The sequence below is a fragment of the Anastrepha obliqua genome, chromosome 1 (genome assembly GCF_027943255.1).
Source record: "Anastrepha obliqua isolate idAnaObli1 chromosome 1, idAnaObli1_1.0, whole genome shotgun sequence".
In the NCBI taxonomy this organism is placed as follows: Eukaryota; Metazoa; Arthropoda; class Insecta; order Diptera; family Tephritidae; genus Anastrepha; species Anastrepha obliqua.
The window spans coordinates 84,564,982-84,592,319 of NC_072892.1; the positions used below are offsets into that span (position 1 = coordinate 84,564,982).

General features: G+C 35.6%; 2 protein-coding genes across 6 annotated transcripts in view; one reads left to right on the plus strand and one right to left on the minus strand.

Annotated features, from left to right (window-relative positions):
* Positions 1-27,338, plus strand: part of LOC129247616 (phosphoribosyl pyrophosphate synthase-associated protein 2) — a 43,059-nt gene that overhangs the window by 13,598 nt on the left and 2,123 nt on the right. For 3 of the 5 annotated variants that reach the window (XM_054886833.1, XM_054886806.1, XM_054886842.1), the window contains 7 exons: positions 15,974-16,210; positions 16,277-16,433; positions 18,097-18,228; positions 20,420-20,586; positions 25,729-25,782; positions 26,105-26,219; positions 26,288-26,434. In XM_054886833.1, coding sequence (XP_054742808.1) covers positions 16,014-16,210; positions 16,277-16,433; positions 18,097-18,228; positions 20,420-20,586; positions 25,729-25,782; positions 26,105-26,219; positions 26,288-26,434 — 969 coding nt within the window. In that variant the 5' untranslated portion in view covers positions 15,974-16,013. Of the gene's footprint in view, positions 1-15,443; positions 15,658-15,973; positions 16,211-16,276; positions 16,434-18,096; positions 18,229-20,419; positions 20,587-25,728; positions 25,783-26,104; positions 26,220-26,287; positions 26,435-27,338 lie in introns of those variants that run through there. The other 2 variants (XM_054886815.1, XM_054886824.1) reach the window with 2 other exon arrangements.
* The window catches only part of LOC129247607 (cytosolic carboxypeptidase 6), a 36,603-nt gene continuing 12,156 nt past the window's right edge, over positions 2,892-27,338 (minus strand). Inside the window, exons 2-5 of the mRNA XM_054886795.1 lie at positions 6,116-6,678; positions 4,093-4,464; positions 3,715-4,030; positions 2,892-3,642 (exon numbers count right to left, since the gene is read on the minus strand). Coding sequence (XP_054742770.1) covers positions 3,050-3,642; positions 3,715-4,030; positions 4,093-4,464; positions 6,116-6,678 — 1,844 coding nt within the window. The 3' untranslated portion in view covers positions 2,892-3,049. The remainder of the gene's footprint in view (positions 3,643-3,714; positions 4,031-4,092; positions 4,465-6,115; positions 6,679-27,338) is intronic.

Below are 27,338 nucleotides of genomic sequence, written 5' to 3' on the forward strand. Positions count from 1 at the left end.
CCCTTTATAATTCGCCTTATCTCACTAATGACATGCCAAATGTCAGCTTCCATGTTGTTGTTGTGTCAGCATAAATATTTCCTATAAATGTTTTAACAGTCTGCTGAAGAGCTAAGGCAACAAGACGTAAACTGGCACCAAACTGTGGGGCTAAGCTCTTACTAGGAGAGTATAATCAAAAGATATTTAGGTATCTCGTAAACCTCTCTAAGGATAAACTGAGAACTGGCATTCTCATTGGTCAATGCAAACTGCGTGGCAATCCGTTGTGGTTTTTGTCTGTCGATCTGTCTCCAGAGACACCACTACACTTGCATTTCGAATGCAAAGCCAGAGCGAGAAGAAGGAAAAATATTTCGAGCTGGCGCGGCTAGATGAAAGGCATATGCTTTCGTTCAGCCTAACCCAGCTCCATCCTTAGTTTATTGAGTGAATTGTATTTGGATGAAGGTATTGTTATCAATAGAGGGCACAAAAGTTCTTAAGGTCGAAGTGTAAGCCTTCTTCTGCTGCTACTACATACGTATAACCAGAATATGAATATTATTAGAATAATGCCGATTTTTTTTATTAGAAATGCTTAAATTACAAATACTCGATTCCGAACTTGGTCGTCATGACGCAAATGTTTAGGCGTCGCGCGTTTTTCGTGTTTCTAGCTATCTTAAAGCTAGACAAATTACTAAGCTATTCAAAGATTAAAATTTTCAAAATTCTATTAAATAGTTCAACAAAATGAAGATTTTATTAATTGGAGGATTTCAAATTCTAAGCTCCGTATAATATTAGACCATACAACTACTATAGTTTTCTATACAGTTGACACCTTTCGCGTGCAATAATTTTTCACACTCATTTATTTTGAGCAGCTGCAATCTTCGTTCGCCGCAGTTCGTAGAAAATAGTATTTGAGCCAAAATAAACAAGCCAACGTAAATCAAAAACTCAAGCAAAGCTATTATTTTGTTTTCTTTTGAAATGCATAAAATAAGAAATACGCCAAGGAACTGACCAGCGGCACAAGTCATATGTACAGTTGCGAACACGAAAATAGCAGTACAAAAAAATATTCTGTTACAAACAAAAAAAATTATTTATTTAATTATTTGATGTGATTAGAAAGTTTTTATTATTATATTGAAATATTCTATTCTTCAACTGAACAAATATTTAAATCCATTCTATAACGAAAAACTAAAATTTGTATAACAAAACTTAGAAATTCAGGGTAAGCATTAAAAGGCAGTGGTCATATTTATTCAGTCATTCTGACCAAGTTTATAAAAAGATTAGAGAAACACTGCATTGGGAAAGTTTAAACTAATATTTAGTTGAATTCCCCCCATTTTTTATTACGGCAACGCATCGAGCCCCGCCAATTGTCTCATATCGCTGCTCCGGAATCTTCAGCCACGCATCTTTAACAATTTCCCAAAGTTCCTGATTGTTACTCGATTTGTCATTGGGTACAGTTCGTTTTAAGTCCACCCACAGATTCTATAGGATTGAGGTTGGTGGATTAAGCCGGTCATTCCATAACCTCAATCTTGTTTTCACGAAGCCAATCCTTGTCTTGCCGGCTCGTGTGTTTGGGATCATTATCCTGCTGGTAGACCATTTTATTGGCATTTTCTCTCTGCAATACGCCAACATAACATTCTGCATTATTTCCACAGATATTGGTGGCCATTATGCCATCAATTTTGTTGCAGCCTGTGCCATAATATGAGAAGCGTCCTCATGCCAGTATTTTGTAATCTCCTTGTTTAATGGTTTTAGAGTGTATTGCGGCTGATTTTGGTGCCAGGTGGTGATATACGTCCATGTCATGCCTCCATGCAAAACTATTTTAGACTCGTCAGTCCATAAAATATTACGCCATATGACAGCTTTCCAGCTAGCATGTTTTCTTCCAAATCCCAAACATTTTGTTTTATGTTTTGGTTGCAAGAGTGGGTTTTTTCGTGGGCTGCGAGCTGCTTATCCAGCTTCCCGTAGTCTGCTACGTCATGTCAGAAATATTTAAGCTTACCTCTTTTTTTAATTTGTATAGCTTACTTCATGGGATTCTCTTTGGAACATTTAAAAAAAATTTTGCTGAACATGAAAGAATATTTTGTATTTCTGTGTAAGATTTTCCATTTGTTCTCAATTGCAGAAACTGCTTTCGTAGTGTTCGGTGGGGCAATGTTTCTCTCGACTAACTATTGGTTAAAATAAGAAATATACTATATGCATGACACTCACCAAAATTAAAAAAAAATTGTTAATAAAAAATAACAAACACACTTTTGTCTAAATCTGTGAAGTTTTGTTAATATTCCTTGTATAACCTTCAAAAACTGAAAGTACCGCTATTTCAATGTTGCACTTCAAAACGTAACAATGCCAATAAAGAACCGTTATTCCGATAAACTCTACACATCTGAAATCCCGTAACCGTATTTGACGTAGATATTTGACTTAAAAATAACTTTTTTAAGGTACTGCTATTTTCATATTCACAGCTGTATGTACCTACATGCATAAGTATTTAGGCTTGTGTGATGATGCGAAGGCAAAAGCTTTAAAAGCTAAAATACCTAAAGACTGTTAGTTAATTAGTTGCCCATATAGTCTATATGAATGTGCATATATAAGTGTGTACGCATGTTTGTTATTATAAGTCTGTACTCAGATGCAGCTGGCAGTGACCCTGAAATGCAATAAGTGAATACTCACACTGCCGTACATTTGAAAGAAATAATTACATTGAATACATACGTAAGTATAATAAGTACTTAAGTACATACTTTTTGCATAATGAAAATTCTTTGTTGACTCATTTGATTGATAATATTTTTGCCTTCGTCAAGAACATTTATTAGCGAAAAAGAGTACAATGCGTAATGAAAAGCGTTCAAGTTTTTAGCTAACAAAGCGTAAGGGATTAATATGAAAAATTTGCTGTATGTATAGAAATTTAATAAGTGTTGGAGTGAAAAATTTGTTATCCTATCTATTTGCTAACTGGGCGTACTCTGCCTACTCTCCGTGTCTGCATCTTCAGTCAGCGAGGATCCGTATCGAAACTGCGCGTTTTGCGATTTAAACTACCGCGTGTCAGCTGATTGAGATCGATGATCGATAGATATGGTTTTGGTGGCACATTCAATGGTTGTTCGAAAGTTACTGCTTTACTTGATTTTTCCGCTGTTGTCGCACGGCCATGCTGATAGGCATGGACTCTACCACCGCCCACGAAATCCCCCAAATGATCGTATTTCGTTGACTTGAGCGCCAGCAGTGCATACTGATCGTGCGTCACGGCGGAGTTACCATGGGTGCGGCGATAATTGCGATAGCCACTGAAGAGGCTGCTACCTGGCGCTATGGGGCGAGTGGGCGAGAAGCCGCCCTCGTCAGAAGAACCAGAGTCATAATGTATGGAGAGATTTGTATACGCAATTGGCGCATAACAGCGCGTTGTCTTCGGGCGTGGCTTCACTTCGTAGCGTGTACGTGAGCGCGAGCGAGAGTGGTGCGTACGCGGACGGTTGCGTCGACGCAAGCGCGCTTCGGATACCAGTGGTGTCGGCAGCACATTGATGAAGCGATAATAGTGGAGGAAGGTACGCGCCAAATTACGACCACAGCGATAATCTGGGTAATAGGGATTATAGTTTGGAGATATGCTTAAAATATTTTATGGACTAATAGTCTTATTTTACTTACAGCCATCCTCGGTGTAAAGTGCCACAGTTTTGCCATCCTTTAAGTAATGCCCGCCCATCGAGATCTCCACTGTGTAGGAGTTTACAGTATCGCTCAGGCGCTCACAGAAATAACGTCGTGCACTACCCACTTTTTTCTCATCTGCATTGAACATGGTATTCTCAGCGACGTAGTCCTGGGCATTGGCGGCGAAAAGACGTGGAAAAACCAGGTGGCGTTCATGTCGATAAACATCCTCGTATGTGTTACCGTAAATGAAACAGCCATGAAGACTGTTATTTGCATGCAAGTCGATCACAAAGTCAACTTGATAAATCTGCAAAAAAAGAAAAATACGCAAATGTATTAAAATTAATATTGAAAGATTTGCGCGCGTACATCAGAATTATCCAGCTCCTTTAGCATATTTTTTATCGCATATAATGTGGGATGAGAGAACTCTGTGGCTACGTGCCATGCGCGATTCAAATCCTGTCCAACTAAATTACAGCGATTATTACCCAAAAAAACACCATCTGGATTAACCATTGGCACGATTTTGAAGACAAAATTATCACGTAACGCCGTTGCAATCGGATGATTGCCGATAAGGAATTCTATAAAGCCTTGGCACATAAAGGAGGCTGGCGTGTCACTCGGATGTACACGACATAAGATTACAATAACGCGTATGAAGCCGCGATCCAAGCGCGATGCTTTGGTTTTGGCTGTCACGTGATCGATGGTGAGCAGATCGACATTGCGGTTTTGCTGCGGTTAAGAAAATAAGGAATTATTTATAATTCTTCGTTTAAAGGAATTAAATTAAAGTTGCTTTGTTAAAAGTATATAAATTCATTTGGTACTTAATTAAATGCGACTAACTAAGAAAGCTTAGGAATGTGTGGATCGTAGCGGCGTGTTCTTGTATAGCTGATATTGTTGGAACAGCACAAAACACTGCCCAAAAACTTATGAGAAGTGTTTGCCCTTAAAACCAATTTTTTCTAAGTGCTGTCACTTCTTGGTATGACAAACCAAGGATGGCCAGATTTGACCAATCTGCTCTGGTGAAAGATAATATTGAGCGAGCATTTTCGGCTGCCACCGGATACTTTGCCACCGAATGCTGCCCACTCATTTCACACATATTCACACCTTCGTTCAATCAGTCGCCCAGACGGCAACGAATCAACATGCACGGGCACTGTGTTGATTTTTTCTTATATCACCAACAAGCTCTCCATTTTTTGTAAAGAACGTAAACAAACCGCTGTCATGACCCTGGTGACGACAATCAGTCAGCTGATTTTATGAAATTCGCTGAAAACCGGTCAACGGTCTGATTTGGATACTCCTTCCGAACTCTTTTCTCTATGTGACAAACCGCCGATTTTATTTCTGCCATGAAAAAAGTTGCTGTACGGGATCGGTATAAAGCAAGATCCCCCTACTTGGACAGCTTCAAGACGCACACCACAAATATAGCAATGTTTTGATTATTTATTTATTTTCTATTTTATTTTGTTTGTTATTTCTATTTATTATTAAATCGAATTGATTTTGACATCTTTTTGGCTAACGGTCTTTTGCATTTTCTTCACATAAAAATAGGCAAATGTTGGTTATATGGAAGCAAATGCATAGCACCGTTCTTAAAACGCATTATCAAAAATGAAAATAAAATTGAACAACTAAAAACAGGCACAATATTCACACAAAATTTCATGTTTCAAACTTCAAGTTTGAAACTTTAAGTTAAATGGTTGTAGTATGACACCTTTTTTATAAAAAATAAATAAAAAAAAATTAAATAAGTAGGCAAAACTTTGCCATATGTTATATATATATATATATATATATAATTGGTGCGTACACCCTTTTTGGGTGTTTGGCCGAGCTCCTCCCTCTATTTGTGGTATGCGTCTTGATGTTGTTCGACAAATGGGGGAACCTACAGTTTCAAGCCGACTCCGGCAGAAATACACTCGGAGGTTTGCCATTGCCTGCCAAGGGGCGACCGCTATTAGAAAAATCTTTTTCTTAATTTTGGTGTTTCACCGAGATTCGAACCGACGTTCTCTCTGTGAATTCCAAATGGTAGTCACGCACCAACCCATTCGGCTACGGCGGCCGCTTGCCATATGTTATACCTACTGCTGTTATTGTGGACATAAACTCTTTCTTCGCATATGTTGAAGCTACCTTTTATGCTAATACAACTCTATTTGCGATAAATTGAAAGCTTCCGGAAAACATGGAGGAACTCAGTGCAAAAGAAAAGGTTTCATATCTCATAGGAAGCTAACCAAATAGGCACGACGCATACTTAAGAGAGTAGTCGCGCATTGTATAACGACAGTATCACAAGTTTCTTTTGGAATAGTAAATACCACAACTATGCTCTACAATTCACTCTTACCACACTTTTCGTTAGCACACTACGCATAAACCGTTGCTCCGCCTGTCGCGCATCGATCACATTCAAATACGATTGAAGTCGTGAATAGCTGTAAGGCGGCGCCGCTGCAAATTGATACACATCATCTTCCTTATCGAAGGAGAAGGCAAAACTTAACACGTAATGATTTTGATGCAACAACGAACGATAATAGAATACGTTCTTCTTCGGTAGGCGCTGCCATTTGGGACGGCTCGATGACTTCACTAGCGGTACCAGTGATGAATTAAATAAATTACGCGGTTTACTTATATTAACAATATTGAAGAGGACTCGCTGATCTTGTTTCACATTGTCCACAGTGAAATTGAACCAGAAACGAAAGCGAGGATTGCAAGTGTCCGGACGCAAAAATAAATCATACTCAAAGTCGCCGACTAGATCGGCTTTACCCAGATTGCCCGTCTCGAAAGCGGCATCAAAGCAAAGATGTCCACGCTTAGCCTTACCGCTCTGGCCAGGTGGGCGTATGATAACGCGTGAGACATTGCCAAGGCCGCCCTCGCCATCGCTGTCCTCGCTATCTGAAAGTAAAAAGGGAATAACAGGAAATTAGTGATGTATGTTTTTAAATATTTTCATTATGATAAACTTTTCTGCAGGTAAACTCGTTTTACCCTCATTCATACGCTCATACATGCTAGTATGTTTCAAAGGATCGCAAGCTATACCAAACATCTTGAATAAAATAACGGTTTTGTTACTAGAAAACGACCGTTAACAAGCGCGGCTAAATTGTATTTAACTTCTGACGAATTAGCAGCCACTCCAGTAAGCGGCCATGGAAAACAATAAGCAACCTCAAGATTTTTTTTTTTTTTTTTCAATTATGATTTTCTAACCGCTAACACTTTCGAAGGCACATATTTGTTCGTGTGTCGCGTTTAAGACCATTTTCTTATGGCGCTCCTCCTGCTGCGCGTGCAACAAGCAGGCATGACAGAGGAAATGCGGCACTTAAACTTTGCCTGTGCCACAACCACCTCCGCTGTCCATGCCACATGTAACAACGCTTTTTCGAAGCCTCTGTCTTCTAGGTGTTAGATACTTTAATATGCATATAAATGGTGTCAGTAGCTAAATGGTTATAAGTGTTCACTATAATGTTGCACTCACACCTCCTTGGGGTTTTGCTACTTTTCCTTACATTATTTCACCGTTAGGTGCTTATGTGCGTGCCGATTATCGCGGTTTTAGTACTCGCACGTTATATGATTGCTTTTTGGAATTTACCTATAATCGCTTTTATGATCTTTTAGACACTTGAAGGTGTTTAAAGGTTAGAAGTGCCTCCCAGCTTTGAAAATACTTTGGAAAAAAAAAATCAAAAATAGTACTTCACTTTGTTGCGACAGTCTCTTATTGACGAATAGGGTGCGAAAACATAATAAATATGCAAATATTTTTTTAGGTAATAAAGAAAAAATTATGCTTATAATAAAATAAGAAACATTTCAGAACGATCACGGAAAGCTGCACAGCACATGCAACGCGCTTTACAGTTTCAGGACTAGCAGTGAACTCGCCCCATTTAAGATACTACTAGTTCGCGCTAGTAATGCATGCCTTTAAGTATCTGCGTTGTAGGCTTTGGCTATAGCCAATCTCTTCATTAAATTGTGACATATCTGCACTAAAAATTAAGCTATTCTGCAGCCAGTACCCATAATTTTTTTTAATTGGTTATAATATTATAGTATTATGTATTATAATTAATTGTTGGCAATAAAATAAAACACAAACATTTTACTACAGCCAGTCTTACGCCTCGGAAAATAAAATTGTATGCCATTGCTTAACAGTCGATCTCTAATTGCTTAACTGGAGTCTGCTGATTACGATACATTGGCTGCATAGAAAGTGCGTTTGAGAAAACTTATTTTTTCCGTTGAATCCGAAAATATATCCCAAAAAAAAAATTATAATTAGTACCACATTTTGACCAGTTTTAACTACGTCTTCGTTTTTGTTTACTTTTCATTAAGTTTTTATAAAAATAAAAATATACAAATATCGTATAAATTGAAGTTTAAAATTTTGTTCAAGATTTTTAAACTACTAAAGAGAAGATGAATTTTCATTTTGCCAAATATGTAGAACAGAGAATGGAAAGAGATCCAACGGTAAATAATAATAGTGCAGTGTCATTTAATCCCAAGGGTTATTATCTTCTTTATAAATTTGTGGCGTTCACAATGATGGTGTTCTGCAAATGGAGCGCGTCTACATGGAGTACAGTTTTAAGGAGAACTTTTCAAACTCGAAGGCTTACCGTTGCTTAACGAGAGGCCACAAGTTTAGGTTAGCACACAAGCTGATATATAATAAAATTAACTTTAAAAGTTTAAGGTCTTTTACCTTCGGGGCCTAATATCTAAAGTTGATGATATAAGCAGCGTTCTATCTTATTATCATGGAATTGAATGGAATTATGGATTGCCGGAAATATTATTTTTTTCCAAGCAAAAAGGCGAAATTGGCCATTGCACTTAAGGCCAAGAATTATAATTTAAAGGATAAAGAGGGATTATTTACTCCTTAACAAACTACCCAAATTTTCTTATGGAGGGACCCACAGTTTTACGCCGCCTCCGAACGGCAAATGATTTTTATGAGGAGCTTTTTCATGGCAGAAATACTCTCGGAGGTGGATCAGTATCTGCCGAGGAGCGACTGTGTTAGAAAAAACTTTCTATCAATCAGTGTTTCGTGTCCGGAGTTTGGAGCCGAATGGTAGTAACGCGCTAACCCATTTGGCTAACATTGGCACGCTCGTTAAAAAAATTGCGCTGTATTCTAAAATAACTCGTATTGAACCTGGGTCCAAGAAAAAGAAAAAAAACTGGGTATTTAGCTGATCTAGAATCTAAAAACTCAATCGATATCTTACAGAACTGTAATAGCTTAACATATCTAGAAGTTTGAGCGTAACACGAACACTCAATCGCTCAAGAAGGTTGTCAGACGTGTTACGTTGGCTGCCAACCTAAGCGAGCTATTATCTTTCATTTAGTATAAAATTGTTTGGTTATGCATGCATTTCCAAAGATATTTATTTCTATTGGCTTTTCCAATTTTTATTTTCTTCACTGTATGTATATCATTCCAAACAATTTTCGAAATTTAATTTTGAATTTTCCATATCAGTGGTATTTTTGCAGCCAACATTTGCCACTCACCTGAATCACCCATTTTTCCTTTATAAGTATCACCTCTAAGCCACCATCAGATGCATGTTCACCGTTGAGGCATTTTTCTATGTGTATGTAAATTTTTTTAAGTTATGCACACATGTCCTACACCCAGGTCACTCACTCTCACATATTCACGTGCGGGTACTCGTATGATGCAGTGTCACTATTTCTAACCGCAAGTTCGAGGCTTCTTAGCTTAAGCAGAAGATTATTTTTGCACTACTTGACTTATGAATTCGCGTGCAAATCGTAAATTTTAATTTTGCATTTTTTGCACTTTTCCACATACGAGCAGTCTTGTCAGCATTTCTGGCTAAAAATAGTTTCTGCAACACGTCACAATCGCACACCAAGCACTGGCAACATTTTAACGCGCAACAACTATGCTGCTCAATTCGCATATGCAGCTAATATGTAAGACTGTAGTGGGCTAAGCTAAGCATGTCTAAGTTGTTAACAAGTTGCAATCGCAAGTCCTTTATTCTTCGTGAAGTGTTCGTATCTTGGTTAGTGGCTGCAGCGACAGCATTAGATGGCAGCTGCAGGATAAACTCAACCAAACCAAACCAGCCGTTGACTTGAAGGTGTGCCAATTTCAGTTGCGGTTCTGACAGCTTCAAAGAAAGAACACATACTACTAAAGGCCAGAGGCCCAGTATTAACACCTTTTTGTTGTGAGTGGCGTTGTTTGGTCGATATTTGGATTCCATGCGTCGCATAATGTTACTTAGTTACCTACATATGGATGTACATATATGAATTAAATGGCTGACTGGGTGCCATGTGTCGGAATTTGTTGCACTCCTTTATTCTGTGCGTTGGCTTTGTTTCACGTATTCAGTTGATTTCGTGGCATATTCATGTTCACGGGAGGCTCGGTGCATTAAATACAATAAATAAAAGTTTTTTTCTTTTGCTGCTGAGGAATTCTCGTATTGTTTGTATGTTACTGGGTTTGCTTGGTGAGTTTGCATGTGTGTTAAGCTGATGTGCGAGAGCAAATGAAGTAGGCGCAAGTTTTGCAGTTCCTTTACTGGGGCAAACTTTTAACGAAGCCATTTAATTGCTTATAACCAACTTTACTAACATAGTAACCTCACTTTTTTACTTTGAGAAGTTTGTTTATGCAGATAATGCGTGGTGGGAAAAGGCTTTAAGGAATAATTATGGTTTTGCTTTTGTCAGCCGAATATTCGCATAGCATATTTTTCAAAACGTTTCATATATACACCTGAGTTCACAATAATAACAGCTTTACATAATGCAAATTTTGGCTATTTATTTTTTATTAAATTTCTTTTTTTTAATAAAAATATAGTTTATACTACGACCAAAAGTTTCAAATTGTGTATAAAATTTAAAAAAGAGATAAATCTTCTGCATATACTATTTTAAACTATATTAGCATATCGGGCTCACATAGCAGCGGGAAACTAACAATTTCTAAAAACCACCAGTGGAAATGGATTTACCAGAATCCGAGTGTAAAACATTTCACAAAAACTCTCAGTTTTACGTACGCTAATTTCGGGATTTTACACTAAAATTTTCAGGATTTTCAGAAGATTTGTTAATAGAAATTATTTATTTAATAGAAATTAACTGAATAAAATTGTTGGTCAGCCACAAATCCTTTTATTATTTCCGTTTAGGTAAGAATATCAGATATGCTTTGTTTTTGTTTTTTCTAATTTTAATTTTGGGCTTTTCCAGTTTTTGGGAAAACGTTTAAAAGCAATTGATTTTAAAATCTTAACATTTTTAAATTACACGCGTGAAAGTCAATATATACTTTCTAATACCACATATTGCATTTAATTTTTTTCTTTATAAAAATATAGCTTATGTCTGAACAAAAACTATGTTCCTCGAAGTTTCAAACTTTGTTCAAGTTTTAAAAAAAATTTTACAAACTTTCATCAAAATTTTAAATGTTTTGGGTAGTATTTTTTTAATAATTCTGGGCATGCAGTTTTGTAGCCTATTCGATTTTAGCACAATATTGTGATCAAAAATAGCTGAAAATTCGCGTTGATTTTTGTTAATTTTGGTTTTGTGATATTATTTCTTTTTTATAATTTGTTTTTTGGACATTGTTACTTTCTATGTTGGTACTCCTGTGCTCAAAGGTGGCTCAAAACTCGCGTTAATTTTTGTTAATTTTTTTAAAGAAAAGCTGCATTGGCAAAGTTTGTGGACACAAAGTTGAAACTAATATCTAAATGAATTTCCCACATTTTTATTACGGCAGTACAACGACGGAGCATTGAGTCCACCAATTTCTCATGTCGCTGCTTCGGAACCTGCAGTCACGCATCTTTGACAATTTCTCAAAGTTGTTTTTCAGTTCCCTCACAGATATTCTATAGAATTGAGGTCGGGCGACTGAGCTGGCCATTCTATAACCTTAATTTTATTTGCGCGAAACCCATCCTAGGTCTTCACACTTGTGTATTTGGGATCAATATCCTGGTGGTAGACCCATTTTATTGGCATTCCCTCTCTGCAATACGCCTTATTTCCATTGTGCATTATTTCCACATAAATATTTGTACCTGCGAGCTACTTATCCAGCTTCCCGTAGTCTGCTACGTAAAGTCATGTTAGAAACATTTACGTTCATATATTATATTTTTTTAATTTGTATGGCAGACTTCATGGGATTCTCTTTGGAGCACCTTACAATTCTGCGATCGTCTTGCAGGAAATTTTCATGTTTCCCTCCTCGTTTTTGCGGTTTTTCCAGTAATTTCAAATCATTCATCATGTTTAGTAACATGAAAAAATGTTTTGTATTTCTGTGTAAGATCTTCCATCTGTTCTCAATTTCAGAATCTGCTTTCGTTGTTGTGTGCTGCAGTGATTTGTTTTGCAGTTTTTTATTTGCAGCACACTGTTTAGAAGTGTATCAAAGTCGATTTGATTTAATTTAACATTGATCCCATTAATGACAGCTTTGTTCAACAAATACCAAAAAAAGATTTTTCAACTACAAGTTCCTTAAATATGGTATATCCACCGCCCATTGCAATTTGTTGAGGATATTGATCCCTACTCTCTTTAAATCCTCCAGTTGCATTTGTCAATTTAAAATGTTGTAATTAATTTATAATTGGCAACGGCGAATATCGCAGGCGATGGAACGATGAGCTGCATGAGCTTTACGACGACATAAACATAGCGCAGCGAATAAAGATCCAGCGGCTACGCTGGCTGGGTCATGTCGTCCAAATGGATACAAACACTCCGCCTCTGAAAGTATTCGATCAGCTGATGATACCAGAGGAAGAGGAAGGCCTCCTCTGCGTTGGAAACATCAGATGGAGAAGAACTTGGCTTCACTTAGTGTGTCCAACTGGCGCTGGTTAGCAAGAGAAAGCAACGACTGCCGCGCTGTGTTAAACTCGGCCAAAATCGCGTAAGCGGTTATCGCGCCAATTAAGAAGAAGAATTCATTTATAAGGGACTTGAGAAATAATGAAAAACAACCTTGAAAGGGACAAGTAAGAAAAGCTAAATTCAGTCCGGAAAGAACTTTATTCACTTTAGTCAATAATATTTCCGTTGGATCTAAAGCAGGTGGGGAATAAGTGTGGACCAAGAAGTGGGCATTATACTATCCATTTTTTTAATTTTTTTGCCTCGTATTTTTTTAGTCTTCAAAATTTTAGTAGTTTCGCAATTTAATTTTAATTATTTTATTTTTTAAAAATTGTCGCCATGTGGTAGGTGGGCGCGGTTATTAACCGATTTCACCCATTTTCAGTACCAAATTACCTTGAACGAAGAGTAATACATACATATGTGTACCAAACTTCATTGAAAAATATTATTTTTGCTCGAGTTTTCGTGCACATGAACGGCCGGACGGACCGACTTTTCTCCTCATTCTGTGTATTTTGATATATTATATGTATACATATGTATGTATATACCTATCTCCATTATTTTAAGCTGTACGTATGGTTGTTACTATGAAGTGGTGGTGGGATAAAATTACCATTTTTACCTTAGCGAATATAGAATCCAGCCTCCAATGTAACCACTGTGCTGCTTGTGCTTTATCGTTAATGGTTTGACTTTTTTTTTCTAAAAATCTGTTAGTAAAAAAAAACCGTGTTTAGACTAAGAAGAGTAGGATCGCCTGTATAAGAGACGAGAAGTGTGGATATGAGTTAAAATGTTTTTGTTTAAGTGTTTTTTACTTGAATTTTAATTCTATAAATGGCATTTACATGAGTTTGATATTGCGGGTTGTTATTTATATTTCTGGCTTAAGACACTTCTGGTGTTCTCGGACGGCATGCAAAAATTTGATAGATTTTACCATAAACGCGACCAGAATGTGTATTTTTATGTGTGAGTCATATTAGTGTTGTTTACAGTGGCTTTAAAAATTCATTCGGCAAAAAAATGGAATTATCCGTGAATATTTCCGTGCATTAATTTTCGCGAAAAATGAAGATTAACAGGACGAGAATGCATCGATGAATCAAAATCGATATGCATCCTTTAGTACTGTAAGCAATTGATATAATGAATTTTTGATCCCTGTTCGCTCATTGACGAATTCCAATCATTCAAGTCGTCCAAGTTCAGTTGTTATGTCAGATAATTTCGATGCGTGAAATAGTTGAGCAAGATTATCATGACACATGCAAGTATTCGCGTTGGATGCCACACAATTTAAAAACACCTAAAACCAGGCTCGTTTCGATTGATGTAAGAAAATGCTGAAAAAATATGGTCATAGTGCATTAACAGCTGTGTACAGGTGATAAATCGTAGATTTATGCATTGAGCCCGAAACTGAACAACAATTGACTTTTGGGGTGTTCCAAGATGAGCCAAATCTAACAAAAGTGGTTCGTTCGCGAAGTACGTCGTATCAAATGGTCACCTGTTTGTTCGATATTAATGCGCATATGGCTACAATGGAATTAGAGCAACATAAAGCGGTCAATTCTGAGTGGTATGCACATTTTGTCTGCCACAAGTGCTTGGTGAAATTCGTAAGAACAACAAAAAGGGACGAATCATTAATTTGTGCTCTCACAAAAAGATTTTTGGCCGGCCAAAACATGGCATTGATGAGCCGTCCACCATACCGTTCTGATTTGGCACCCAATGACTTCCTTTTATTCCCTTACATCAAGAACAAACTAAGTGATGAACGATTTTTGACGCCAGACAATTAAACCGTTTTCAAGCGCCAGTATTCATTTTTCCACTGCTAGGCCAGAAATATAAAAAACCGACCTCGTTAATACCTTATTGGCGCGCTAAAGTCCGAAGTAATATCCCAGACTACCGCATTGGAGATGAGTAAACATATCCTAAATCAACTAATTCTACAAAAAACACACGGTTTGGCTAACTAAAGGGTATTCCAAAAGTGACGCCTAGATTTGAGTAGTGAATAACTTCTATACCGTTCCTGTTTTTTAATGCCATCTTTTACATTTGTCAAGTAGACAGATGAACAATTTTATACGTTAGAACAACTTATTATGAAAATGGTCGATCTTTAAGAACAACATATTGCAAAATTCGTGATTTTTTCGATGGAAAAACTCGTCCAAAATGAGTCGACAATTCAGATGGGCTGTCGAGGGTAGCAAAATAACTGGCAGACCAAAAACTGAATTTTCTGTTGAGAATATTGCTGCTGTAGGGCAAAGTGTTGCTGAACAACCCGATATCACGATGTTCCCAACAATTAGGCATTCAAGGATCGACGGTTAGATAGATTTTTCCTGTAGACGTGCTCAAGGTGGACCTAAAAAAAATATAAATTTTTACATGTCTTTAGAAGTGTGGGAAGAGCATGTTGTTGGTGGCTATGTAGGGAGTATGGTTATAAGAGGCAGTTGCAATAACAAGCAAAAGACGCGACCAGCGTCATGACGCCAGCTTGTCTACTTTGACATCCCTGTAACCATGACTACGAGTTGACTGGCTCAGGTATTTTTACTTTCCGTACTCGTCTTAACATACTCGATTGTCAACAAGAAAAAGCTGCACGGCGTGAAATATAATAATTTTAACTAGAAACGAATCAAATAAGTTTTGCCAATCAATTTAGTAATAAAAATATCAGTTTTCTACCGCTCGTGCTTCGTTAATGAAAAGCTAATGCTTGGCTGGTGCATACTGACATAAAGTAATAAACGTTCCCATTATCCTGCACTTGTCGTGCACGTGACCTTCATGCTATAATAAAGTGCGCTACAATAAACAAACACAAACGCTCCTTGCGGTTTCTCTGCGCCCGCATCAAAACACAAATAATATGATTACTTGGAATAGGTATGTACGAGTGTATCATTTTGTTGCAACCGTTTCCATGTCATATTGACCTACCTTTGGCATTTCGTATTGACTTTGGCTTTGACTTGTGATGGCTTTGTGCTATGGCGTGTGCTATGAGCTGGCAATGTATTTGTTGTAGTCTAACCAATAACAAGCATTATAGAATGCTGTTTCATTCACAATTTGTCGCGTAATTGTGTTTACTGCTAATACCCTGCTGCTTGTTTGTGAAAACATATGTACATATGTATATGTAAATATTTTGATGCTTATTTTTTAAATTACTATTAATATTTATCTGGACTTCATGCAGATTGGGCAGCGTGCGGCCACCAAAGCGTTGCAGAAGTGAAATGGATACATCATCCGCTTCGGATATTGTGCTGATCCATGGCAACTCACATCCAGATCTGGCTAACAAAGTGGCCGAGCGTATGGGCATAAAGAGTGGTGGTTGCTCGGTGTTTCACAAAACGAATCGTGAGACGATGGTGGAGATTGGCGATTCGGTACGTGGCAAGGATATCTATATCATACAGACGGGCACCAAGTATGTACAGTTAATTTTGAGAAAGTTAATTTAAAGGATTTCTAATTATTTTTCTTGCACGTCTAGAGATGCCAATAACAACATCATGGAGTTGCTTATAATGGCCTACGCCTGTAGAACATCCTCGGCGCGTTCCATTGTTGGCGTTATACCATATCTACCCTATTCGAAACAATGCAAAATGCGTAAACGTGGTTGTATCGTGTCGAAATTGTTGGCGAAGGTTTTTACATACATACAAAGTTCATGCTATGAAAAGTGTTGGAAACATGGTTATTGTTGAGTTAGGGGCAAAACGATAAAATTGGCATTGAAAGGATATTTTGTTTGTTCTAGTTTTCAAGTAAATCAGTGCTTGAAAATATCGTAACAAATTTCAATTGTACACTTTATTTCATGCGAAAAACGGTTTCAAAGTGAGAAACTAATACATACTTTTTTATTGGCGCGATAACCGCTTACGCGATTTAGGGATTACGATTTACCAAAGATTACAATTCGAGGGCATGCACCTTGAATGTCGTAACTAATACATATATACATATATATATAATTAGCGCGTACACCTTTTTTGGGTGTTTGGCCGAGCTCCTCCTCCTATTTGTGGTGTGCGTCTTGATGTTGTTCCACAAATGGAGGGACCTACAGTTTTAAGCCGACTCCGAACGGCAGATATTTTTATGAGGAGCTTTTTCATGGCAGAAATACACTTGGAGGTTTGCCATTGCCTGCCGAGGGGCGACCGCTATTAGAAAAATGTTTTTCTTAATTTTGGTGTTTCACCGAGATTCGAACCGACGTTCTCTCTCGTAACTAATACATACACTACGTAAAAATATAGTTTTTGCAATTAATTGGTTTGCTATTGCCATATAAACCTATGTTTCAAACCTTGTGCAAATTAAAAAAAAAATATCAACAAAATTTCACACTTTCTGATGAGAATTGTCGGAAAAATTGTTTGCCCATTGAATTTTAGTTTAATAAAGTAGTTTCAAGTGTCTCAAAAATTGCGTTGATTTTTTTGTTTTTTGCTGGCGGTCTTTACTCCATATAACAAATGCTCGAAACGCCGATTTTGAACCTCTTGAAACCTTGACTTATTATACCAAAATTCAATGGGCTATAAAAAAGTTTGAAACTTGAATTTACAGTGAAACCTCTCTTGGGCGGAAGCTCATCGTCAACCAGCTTTTGTCCATCCAAGAGAGTTGTTCACTCAAAACAGGGCAACTTCTTCCGATACATAAGATTTAGTAGAGAAAAACATGTCCGCTCAACGGCAGTGTCCGGCTAATGGAGGTGCCCATTAAATGGGCTACGTATATTTTCATAAAAAAATCACTAAAATTAAGTGAAAGCCCGATAAATTGTTAAAACATTTCAATGACTCCTAGTGCTATAGTTTTTTAACGCAGTGTATGTCAAATACGAAAATCTCACTTTCATGTAAAGAAACTTGCATGCGCGAAACACGACAAACCAATTTCTGATAGTAAATTTACTTAAAAATGGATTTTTCCCGTTCCTATCAAGTGTTTCGCTCTCCGTAAAGCGGTGTACAGTCGCACTGGTTCCGTCTTTGTAAATTGAGTATTGGTTTTCTAATATTTCTAACAATTTCTACAAGCTTTCTAAAATCACTTGATTTTCAATTCATTTCATTGGTGATAATTTAAAATTTTATTCAAGTCACCAGTGTTTTTTCTAAAAGAAAATTTCGTGTTTTGTAGAATGTCGATTTGCTATTGTTCTAATTACGTTTACAATTTTTTTTTTAATTTTTTCTTAATATATTTTATTTTTAACAAATTGTTCCAACGCTTTTCCCCATAATCCATTAAAACCTCCATTATTCCTTTTATTAAATCCTTTTGCATTTTTAGATGCTGTGTACTTCGGGCTTAACGCATATTATCACAATGGATTTGCATCAAAAAGAGATACAAGGATTTTTCGATATACCAGTTGATAATTTGCGCGCTTCACCATTTCTATTGCAATATATACAGGAGAGTGTATGTGCAAATTTTCGATAATTTATATAACAATGAATAGTAGTATATTCCGCTAAAAGCAGAGAAACATATTAAATTAGAGCCCGTAGTTTAAAGAGATTAATTATAATTGTTGTGCCCGTAAATAATGTAAGGCCTAGGGATATTTTCTTATTTTATAAATAGTGCAAATACTTGTATAATGCACATTGACGATCAAATATAAATTAGTACTCCAATCTATGTATATGCGTACATAATCTAAAAATTTATTTTAAAAAAGCTCATCAACTGGATTTAATATTTGGCTTGGCCTCTTTAAGATTTTTAAAAATTTTTATAAAGTTTAATTATCAAACTTACCCCTAAGTAGCTTGCATAATTTCAAGTGGCATCATTGTTTATGTCCAAATATTGGTAAAAACACTGAATTTATTGTAATATAAAATATGTATATTCACTATTGTGAATTTTGAATTTTGCTCAGCATAAGGCACAAAACAAGTTTACAAACAATATTTCATTTCAATTTTAAAGTAAATCATTGGACCTTTTTTGCCTAAGCGTGCCCACAACTCCAATCTATATAATGCATAGATATTTATCATAAAAATAGTTTCACAAAAAAAAAAGTTCTAATTCATTATTCCAATTGCACCGAAGTCTAGTGGTCCAACCCGGTGCAAGTAATCTTCACGTACAAATGAGCGTACAACTTCTCTATAAAGGAAAAATAAATATATATATATACACAAATAAAATATATTAACTAAATTCAGCTGCTGATATTTATTGCAAGCTCTCCGCCTCACTTAGTAAAAAATAAAACTGATATAAAACTTGAGGAATATTTCAGAAAAAACGTATATCGTATTTTATCTCAATCACATTTTATTTTTTACTAATAAGGTTGCTGATAATATAGTCACTAAGCCATTTATTAAATCAAATATATTTTATTATTAGCTAATAGTAAAATATTATATTTTCTGATTTAATGTGTTGTACAATTCGTGTTGTATGAATACGAGTATATTGGCCTAAGTTATAATAGATGAATAGTTTAGCACCTGTATTTCTTAAATCTTTCTTTTTTCTATTCTTTTCTTATATAATTTAAAATATAATTCTTTTAGTTGCTGCTTTTCATAAAATTTCGAATTGCGTTTCAAAAACTTGAACTTTTTTACAGAGTTGGAAAATTATGCAGACAGTTCTGCATTCCGCATTCCGTCATCACCGAAACTTTAGCGCTAATGCAGCGATGTAATAGGGCGCGTTGAGCTGACTTTTTATTACTTGGCTGTTGTTGCACTTAAGAAGTGAATTTCAACGGCGAACATTTAGAAACATCGAATTTATAAAATTTTCCATTTTTTTCTCTATGTTCGTTAACCGCTGATTCAGTAGGCTGGGAATGTAGGCAATTTTGCACAAATACTTCTGATGTATATAGGCAGTATATATTATTGAAAGGATCTTTTGAAAAACCTCGTTTTAAAATATTTTTGAATAATGAATTTCGTATCATACAATTTTATCTATGATTTCGGAATACATGACTCAGTAATTTTTAAAACATCCAAATATGGCGCGATCAGCAATGTAAGATGTCTGGATATTTTTGCTTTAGGTAGGACACAATTTCGATACTCCGAATATCTTAGATTGCTGTTCAAGCCAAATGTTTGAGAAATCCAAAAATGAGAGCTCAGAAAAAATAATCAACAAATTCATAAGTAACTCTCAACTCATGAAGTGAATCCACCATGCAGCTTTTAACCCATACCAGTATGAATATTTTAATTACACTACTTCATGTCAAATCTCACCATTTCACACATTTATATGGAAAATACGGCTATTTTTAAAAGTGTGTGACATTTTTAAAGCTACTTAGAAAAGTATGGAATTTACGACATCTTCGTGTATAAGAATGTATGAGGTTAAATACTTGCTTCTAATTTTATTCCTTTCATTTAATATTTTCTTCTTTCTCCTGAATTTTTACCCTAAATTAGTTTTATATATTTGGAGCATATGTATATATAATATATTGCAACATAATAACTTATTAATTTTGAAAATTAAGCTCTATGTAAAATCACACAGCACGTTTACTCGCTACTTCACTGAATTATTGGGCAATCAGCTACTTATTTTTTCTTTTACAAGTCACAAATATTTGCTAATTTACTCCCGAAATTCACAGATTCCTGATTACCGCAACTCGGTGATTGTGGCGCGTAATCCCAACAGCGCCAAGAAGGCCACATCATACGCCGAACGTTTGCGTCTCGGCATTGCAGTTATACACGGCGAACAAAAGGAGGCTGAGAGTGATGAGGTCGATGGACGTTATTCACCACCGCCAGTAAGGTAAGTCAACTTGCATTTCTATAGAAAAAGGGATACTACCCGTATGCATTATGACAGCTCGATCGAACGTATTATACATACGTAGTACCTATGTATGTATGTATGTTCATATGTACGTGTGTTTGTAACCTAAATACATTTTCATTTTTGAAACTAACTGCTTTGATTCGAAAGTATTGACATAGATAGTGGGCTAAATTTCTATAGACTTTTGTCAAAACAACTTAAAATTGAATAGAGAAATTTAATATTTATTTACAACTTTTTTAAGATGGACTCTTACGCTACAGTTATGAATGATTATTATTTTGAAAATATTCAGAATAGTAAACGAACAGGCAACCAGTGAGAGCTTGCACGTTAACAGTTGATAGTTTGTTTACATTGAAAACTAAAAATGAAATGTACAAAATGGAAAATATAAAGAAAAAGATAGACAATTGGGAGAGTAAAATGACATTTTAATTTTGAGGGGAAGCTGATACCTATATAGTGTCTGCTGGAAAATTTTTTACCAGCAAAAAAAAACGGCTGATCGCGCACAGCTAGTTCCAATCTAAGCAAATATGAAATTTTAATTAAATTTTGGAAAAAATTAAAATAAAGAATTTAAGTACCGAAGAAATAAGTAAATCTATTTTAGAATATACGGAATGTGTATCGAGAATGCGCTACACTCCGCTAAATTCAATCAAATTCACCTTGTTCTTCCTTAAGAGTTTTCAATAAAAACCCTAAATCACGTAAATTTTTGTACATTTTGTAGTAATATTTACTAGAAGTCTGACAAATAAAAAGTTCTTCGTTCAAACGCATCACAAATTTGCAATCCTATTTCTTATTATTATTATTGTTATTTTTATTAATTTTCTTTTTTTTTTTCAAGAAAATCAAATTTAAATACAAAATTCGATTATCACTGCTTTGAAAAAAATCATTTGATAACCGCATGACAAATGTGTGTGTGTGATTTATTTATCGGTTTGGTATCGAAACAACGAAATTTTAAAACGCCGAAAGTGGAATTGAGGCCATTTTACAGCAACATTGCGTAGCCTTTTTTAAGATCAGAAACTTACGTCTTGTATACTGCGCTGATCGTGTGGCTACATTTTCGTAATATGGTATTGCAGTATATTGGGTGGTATTTTTTACGAGAAAAGAAAACTATGAGTATTTTAGTTGTTTTGCCTAAAGTCCATAGAATTTTTATTATTATTTTGCATTTCCTTCGTATTTCTTTTTGCTAATTTTTAAACCATGTATTAAGATGTGTTTTAAGCTGATTGGAGTATATTTTTTTTTTCAAATTTATGTATGTATGTGTATATATTTAAAAACACATCGTTCAGTTTCACCTAACAACTTTCGTTCAGTTCTAGTCGTATGTACATATGTTAAAAAAATTTCAATTTTAACCTCACTTCATCACTTCTTTGTCTATCTATGTGTGTGTGTATTTGTGAGTTCACATTTTTCAGTTCATCCTTCTCATTATGCATAAGTGGAGGTGCTTTGCTTAAAAATAAACATTTTTCTGTACATATGTATATAAAAACTCATATTTTTCTTACAACCATTTCTCTTTTTCTGTTTCTCTTTAACCAACTATTTTGAAAAAAAAAACAAACCTCTATGACTTCTGCAAAGTACATTTCAACTTCTAAATTCTATAATGTATGTATGTCCTTAACGACGGGTTTATCTACTATTATGCGAATAATTTTGTTGGTTTGAGTCCGTTGCAATTAAACTTTTTTCCTTAATTGGCTGGAAAATGCATGCCAAAAATATATTCCAAAAATTTTCGAACTTTAATTTCGAGTTCCAAATTCAATTTCAGTTCGTGGGATGCATTTTGAATTTAGCATGCAACTGCATATTCTTTGAAACCTTGTCAAGAAAATTCATACACTTTTTTCCAATTACACCACATTTAAAGAAAACAGCAGCAGACAGAAAAAAAATCATTCATTCAAAATATCTTCATGCGTCATCTATTACATGCTTTTCCACTTCACAAATTATAAGGCGCTCACGCATATGGCAAACTCAATACTTGCTACCATTGAATGAATAATGAAATCAGCAACGTATTTTTGGATTTGCTTTGACTGTTGGCTTCTTAGATTGAGCACTTCTGTAAATATATAAATCGTTTCGCACTTTTATGCAGTTGTTTTGGATTTTCTTTCAGCTTCCAATACTAATTTTTCAAAATTTAGAGTAAATGGGAAATATTTAGACACTTCTAAGGGGCTGATAATAACTTAAATTCACATTTTCTACATGAAATGAGAAAAAAAAAATTAAATTAAACAAAACTATTTCGACTATGTGTCCTTTTTTTGTTCACATAACGGTTGTGTGTGACAGCATAAAGGGATCGAGATAGATATGCACATTTATGGATATCTACCACATTGCTCAGAATGATGAGAGGACTTTATTTACCCATGTATGTATGTATATCAAAGTTGACCAGCCAAGTATATTTTATACACAGGACCTTTCCAAGGACGAGTTTCTTTTTTTACAGTGTTTCATTATGATTGCTGACACAGTTTACTGTCGTCTCTTTTTGACGGATCTTACTAAAATGAGTTCAATGTCGCTGAATTACCATAATGATTTAAACTCTTTACAAAACGATAGATCTGTGAAAACTAGATATATTTCGCAAAATTGTAGATATTTTCGGTCGTTATAATTATTCAACAGAGTTTCGAATAGAAAAGATAAACTAAGAATTTTAGTCGACTGGCTTGATAAAAGTTAGAAAATGTCGTTGCCGGAAAAGGGGAAGCATCAAAGAAGATCAGAATGCAGTTATAAATGAGTTTGCCACCGAAGATCGATCCGATCACGCAGCCAAAGAAATAGTAAATTTATGACGAACGAAATTGCCGGGAAGAATAATTTCACACATAAACAATTGAAGCTCGACCTTGCGCGAGCTAAGAAACAAACTAACTTTGCGTCCAATAATGAAAGCACAGTGAAATAGTGGATGCTTCCAAAACGGGTTGTTTAAAGCTTCAAAACCTGTTTCAGGCGTTGAAAAATTTTGACCTCGCATTTTATCTTTGATGCTCGAGAACAAAAAGAAATCATTGGTGCAAATTAGGGCTGAAAGGCAGATCACCCATTCATTCTATATTTTGAGTTCTTACAAACTCTTATGTGTGCCAATAATTGAGAGCTCACATTGCCTTGGTGGGGGTTGATTCGTCTTCGGCGGTTTTTTTTCCTTAATTCTCCGCAAACTTCTGGCCAAACAAATGTTTGTGTACCATTCAGAATTGACTGCTTTATGCTTCTCTAGAGGTCCAGTTACGATAAGGCCAGATTTTCTAAATTTTCCGAAAAAACACGCGACCATTTGCTTTGAAGTGCTTCTATTGTGATATCATAGACGCTCTTTGCGCCTTCGCGGCTGAATTTCTTCAAAATTTCTTTACACCAATCTAAACGAGTACGTGTTTGGGCAATTGTCAAATTATGCGGTATCTACCGAGAAAAAATCTTCTTGATGTCCAAATGTTCATGCAATATTGAATGCATGCTGGTCCCAATAATGCAAAAAGATACATTTATCCCGCGATATGTCAAATGAAGATCGTCATCGCTAAACTGATTTTGGACGGCATTCTGGAAATTCATCCTGCAAGGATCGACACCCACGTGGTTTACAGCGGCTAAGTGTGGTGCTTCAACGTCGAATTAAGTTGAAGTAAGTTGATAAATGAATCTTCTTCTTGATAAATGATAATCCACAACAAAAATCGTCGTAATTCATCAAGCAAAAATTTCACGCGTTAATTCTATTTTTCGGGTGCAATAAATGTTTCAACTCACTGAAGAAAGAACAAATATAGCTAGCTAGTAGCACTAGTTTACAAATTTTCAGTTTCAAAAATGGTCCTCGACCAAAAAGCGTTTCTTAGACTAATTTCAGGTCCCTGAAACCCAAAATGACTTTTATTTTTTTTTTCAAAGAACGGTTTCCGAGATATTCCTAAAAAACCTGTTTTTTGTGCAATAGTGCAGTTATTACCTGCAATCTTGAAAACAGTGCGCGCCATTTCTTTGAAGTGCATAAATTTCGAAAGGCACACATATAACCTACATGGCAATATATAATTCGTGTCAATGGAAGTCGTAATTTTCGCAAACAGCTGTTGAAAGTTAAAAAAAGGCATTTTTGACGTTGTTTAATTTTTCTATACCGATATAAGATAGGTTTTCTAAAAGACAATTTTGCCACCTACATTTTAAGCCTAAGTTTGTCTGAATCGACGAAAAATGTGTAGAAGTTATGACCCATCAAGCCAACACGTGTGATTTTCCAGCTTTTGACATGGCTATGTTTGAGGTCGAAAATATGGATTTACTCAAACTTCTTCTTTTATGTTGCACGGAATCTTCACGAAGTTGCATCCAGCAGTAGTCGCTCATCATAACTGCACTATTGCACAAAAAACAGGTTTTTTGGTAATATCTCGGAAACCATTCTTTGAAAAAAAAAAAATAATAAAAGTCATTTTTGGTTTCAGCGACCTCAAATTCTAAAAAACGCTTTTTGGTCGAGGACCATTTTTGGTGTAAAGTAGTGCTAAAAAATACCAAAATTTTTGATAAAAATATCGAATTACATCTCATCACACGGAGTGTTGCAAGGGCGCAAAACATAGCCCTCGGTATTATATGTGGTATGGCTGGTGCAATTTCATGAGGCACGGCACACGTAGCGCTGCTTATTTAAATCGGATGTTATTGATACTCATATCATTCAATTTAGACCTTAGAATTGTCTAACGATTTTTTCATTTTCTTTATCCATTGGTATAACTGTTGTTTTGTAGAATGCTATTTATGGAATTCTCTTCACATCCATCTGTCAAAGCAGAGCATACCCTTATTTTGGCTTTTTTTTTTCTTTAATTGAATTGCTTCCTTCTGTAAGTGATGTTGCTTAATGTTTTGATTTTTGAGTAATTGTTCGTAAAATTCGAGTTGCTTTTTACTTTATAACACTTTGTCGTATTTAAGTAGCTTAGAATTTAAGCGAAATTTCTTATCTACAAAAAAAGAAAACCGAAACGAAAACGAACAAAATTCTTTTCTTTATCTGTTTATCAGTACGTATAGCGATATAATAGGAAATACAGTTGAAATGTGCTCCTGTTCTCCTAGGTTTGTATTGATTTTCATTTCAAATATTTATAACCGTGAAATGTATTTTGTACTCATTCATGCCTCTCCTTGGTTTAACACTTCACATTTAACCAAACATCACATTTATCTTAATATATATATAAAAAAATAAAAAACAATTTAAAAAAATATGAAATTTAAACAAAACACTAAATTCATAAAACAAATAACTTGTATCATCACTAATCCATACAAAAAATACAATATCTGAATTCATTGCACAACACAACAAATTCACCACAACGCTATTGCAACACAATTCCTCACACAAATGGCAACTTTTTACGATTCACCACAACAGCAATAACCGAACGCGCACCATTAGCGTTTCGGTCGGCGTTCCAGAGCATCCGCCGAAGGTTAAACCGCCGCTAACAATTGTTGGTGATGTCACTGGACGCATAGCCATTATGGTGGTAAGCATCAGGAGCTGTTTGAACAATAGTTGGATACTCTTACACTCAATTCATTTACATACTTTTAGGATGATCTAATCGACGATGTGCAGGCTTTCGTTGCTGCAGCAGCGTTGCTGAAGGAGAACGGCGCTGGCAAGATTTATTTGTTGGCTACACATGGCCTGCTCAGCTCAGATGCACCCAGACTGATCGAGGAATCCCCTATCGATGAGGTGAGTCGAAACAATATGCATTTGTATCATGATGGAAAGAATAATGAGATGGCGCCTATCGTGGTACCGTTACTTTGCTCTCAGTGAATTTTACAATGAGTTACGTCTGTTAGCACCAGTATGGCCAGATTAACATTTTCGTAACTTGATTTATGCATTTTTTTTTTTTTGTGTTATTTAGTCTCGGAGTTTTAGTTCTTTCTTCATGACATTTTTCTAGCCTGTTCTAATTAAAAGTAATGTTTATAATTTTGCAAAATATACTTTTTTTTTAAATTAGTTCAATAATTCACTCAGTTTCATTTAGCTTTACTTTGTTTTAACATCTGGTCGCATTGCCTGCGATTGCAGTTGTTGTTGGTGTTCTTCTGCTTTCAGCAGCCAAATCTCTCTCTCGCTACTGCAGTGTTGCCTAGTTTTGGATATAAAAACGCACTAAAATGCCCATTTAAAGAAAATAAAACACCAAATTTTTATTGAATTACTTAAAGAACTTTGTATGCGTGACAAATTGTCTTGTGCTTTTTTTAAATAAATGTGCTTTTTTTAAATAAATGTGTGGTTATGTACAATTTAATTCATGAGTTTTTTTGTTAAGAGAAACTATTTTGTTAGCGGAACGACTTTTTTTCTATATTTGAGGTTATGTAATAAGGTTCGGCCGCCGTAGCCGAATGGGTTGGTGCGTGGTTACCATTCGGAATTCATAGAGAGGTCGATGGTTCGAATCTCGGTGAAAGGAAAATTAATAAAAACATTTTTCTAATAGCGGTCGCCCCTCGGCAGGCAATGGCAAACCTCCGAGTGTATTTCTGCCATGAAAAAGCTCCTCATAAAAATATCTGACGTCCGGAGTCGGCTTGAAACTGTAGGTCCCTCCATTTGTGGAACAACATCAAGACGC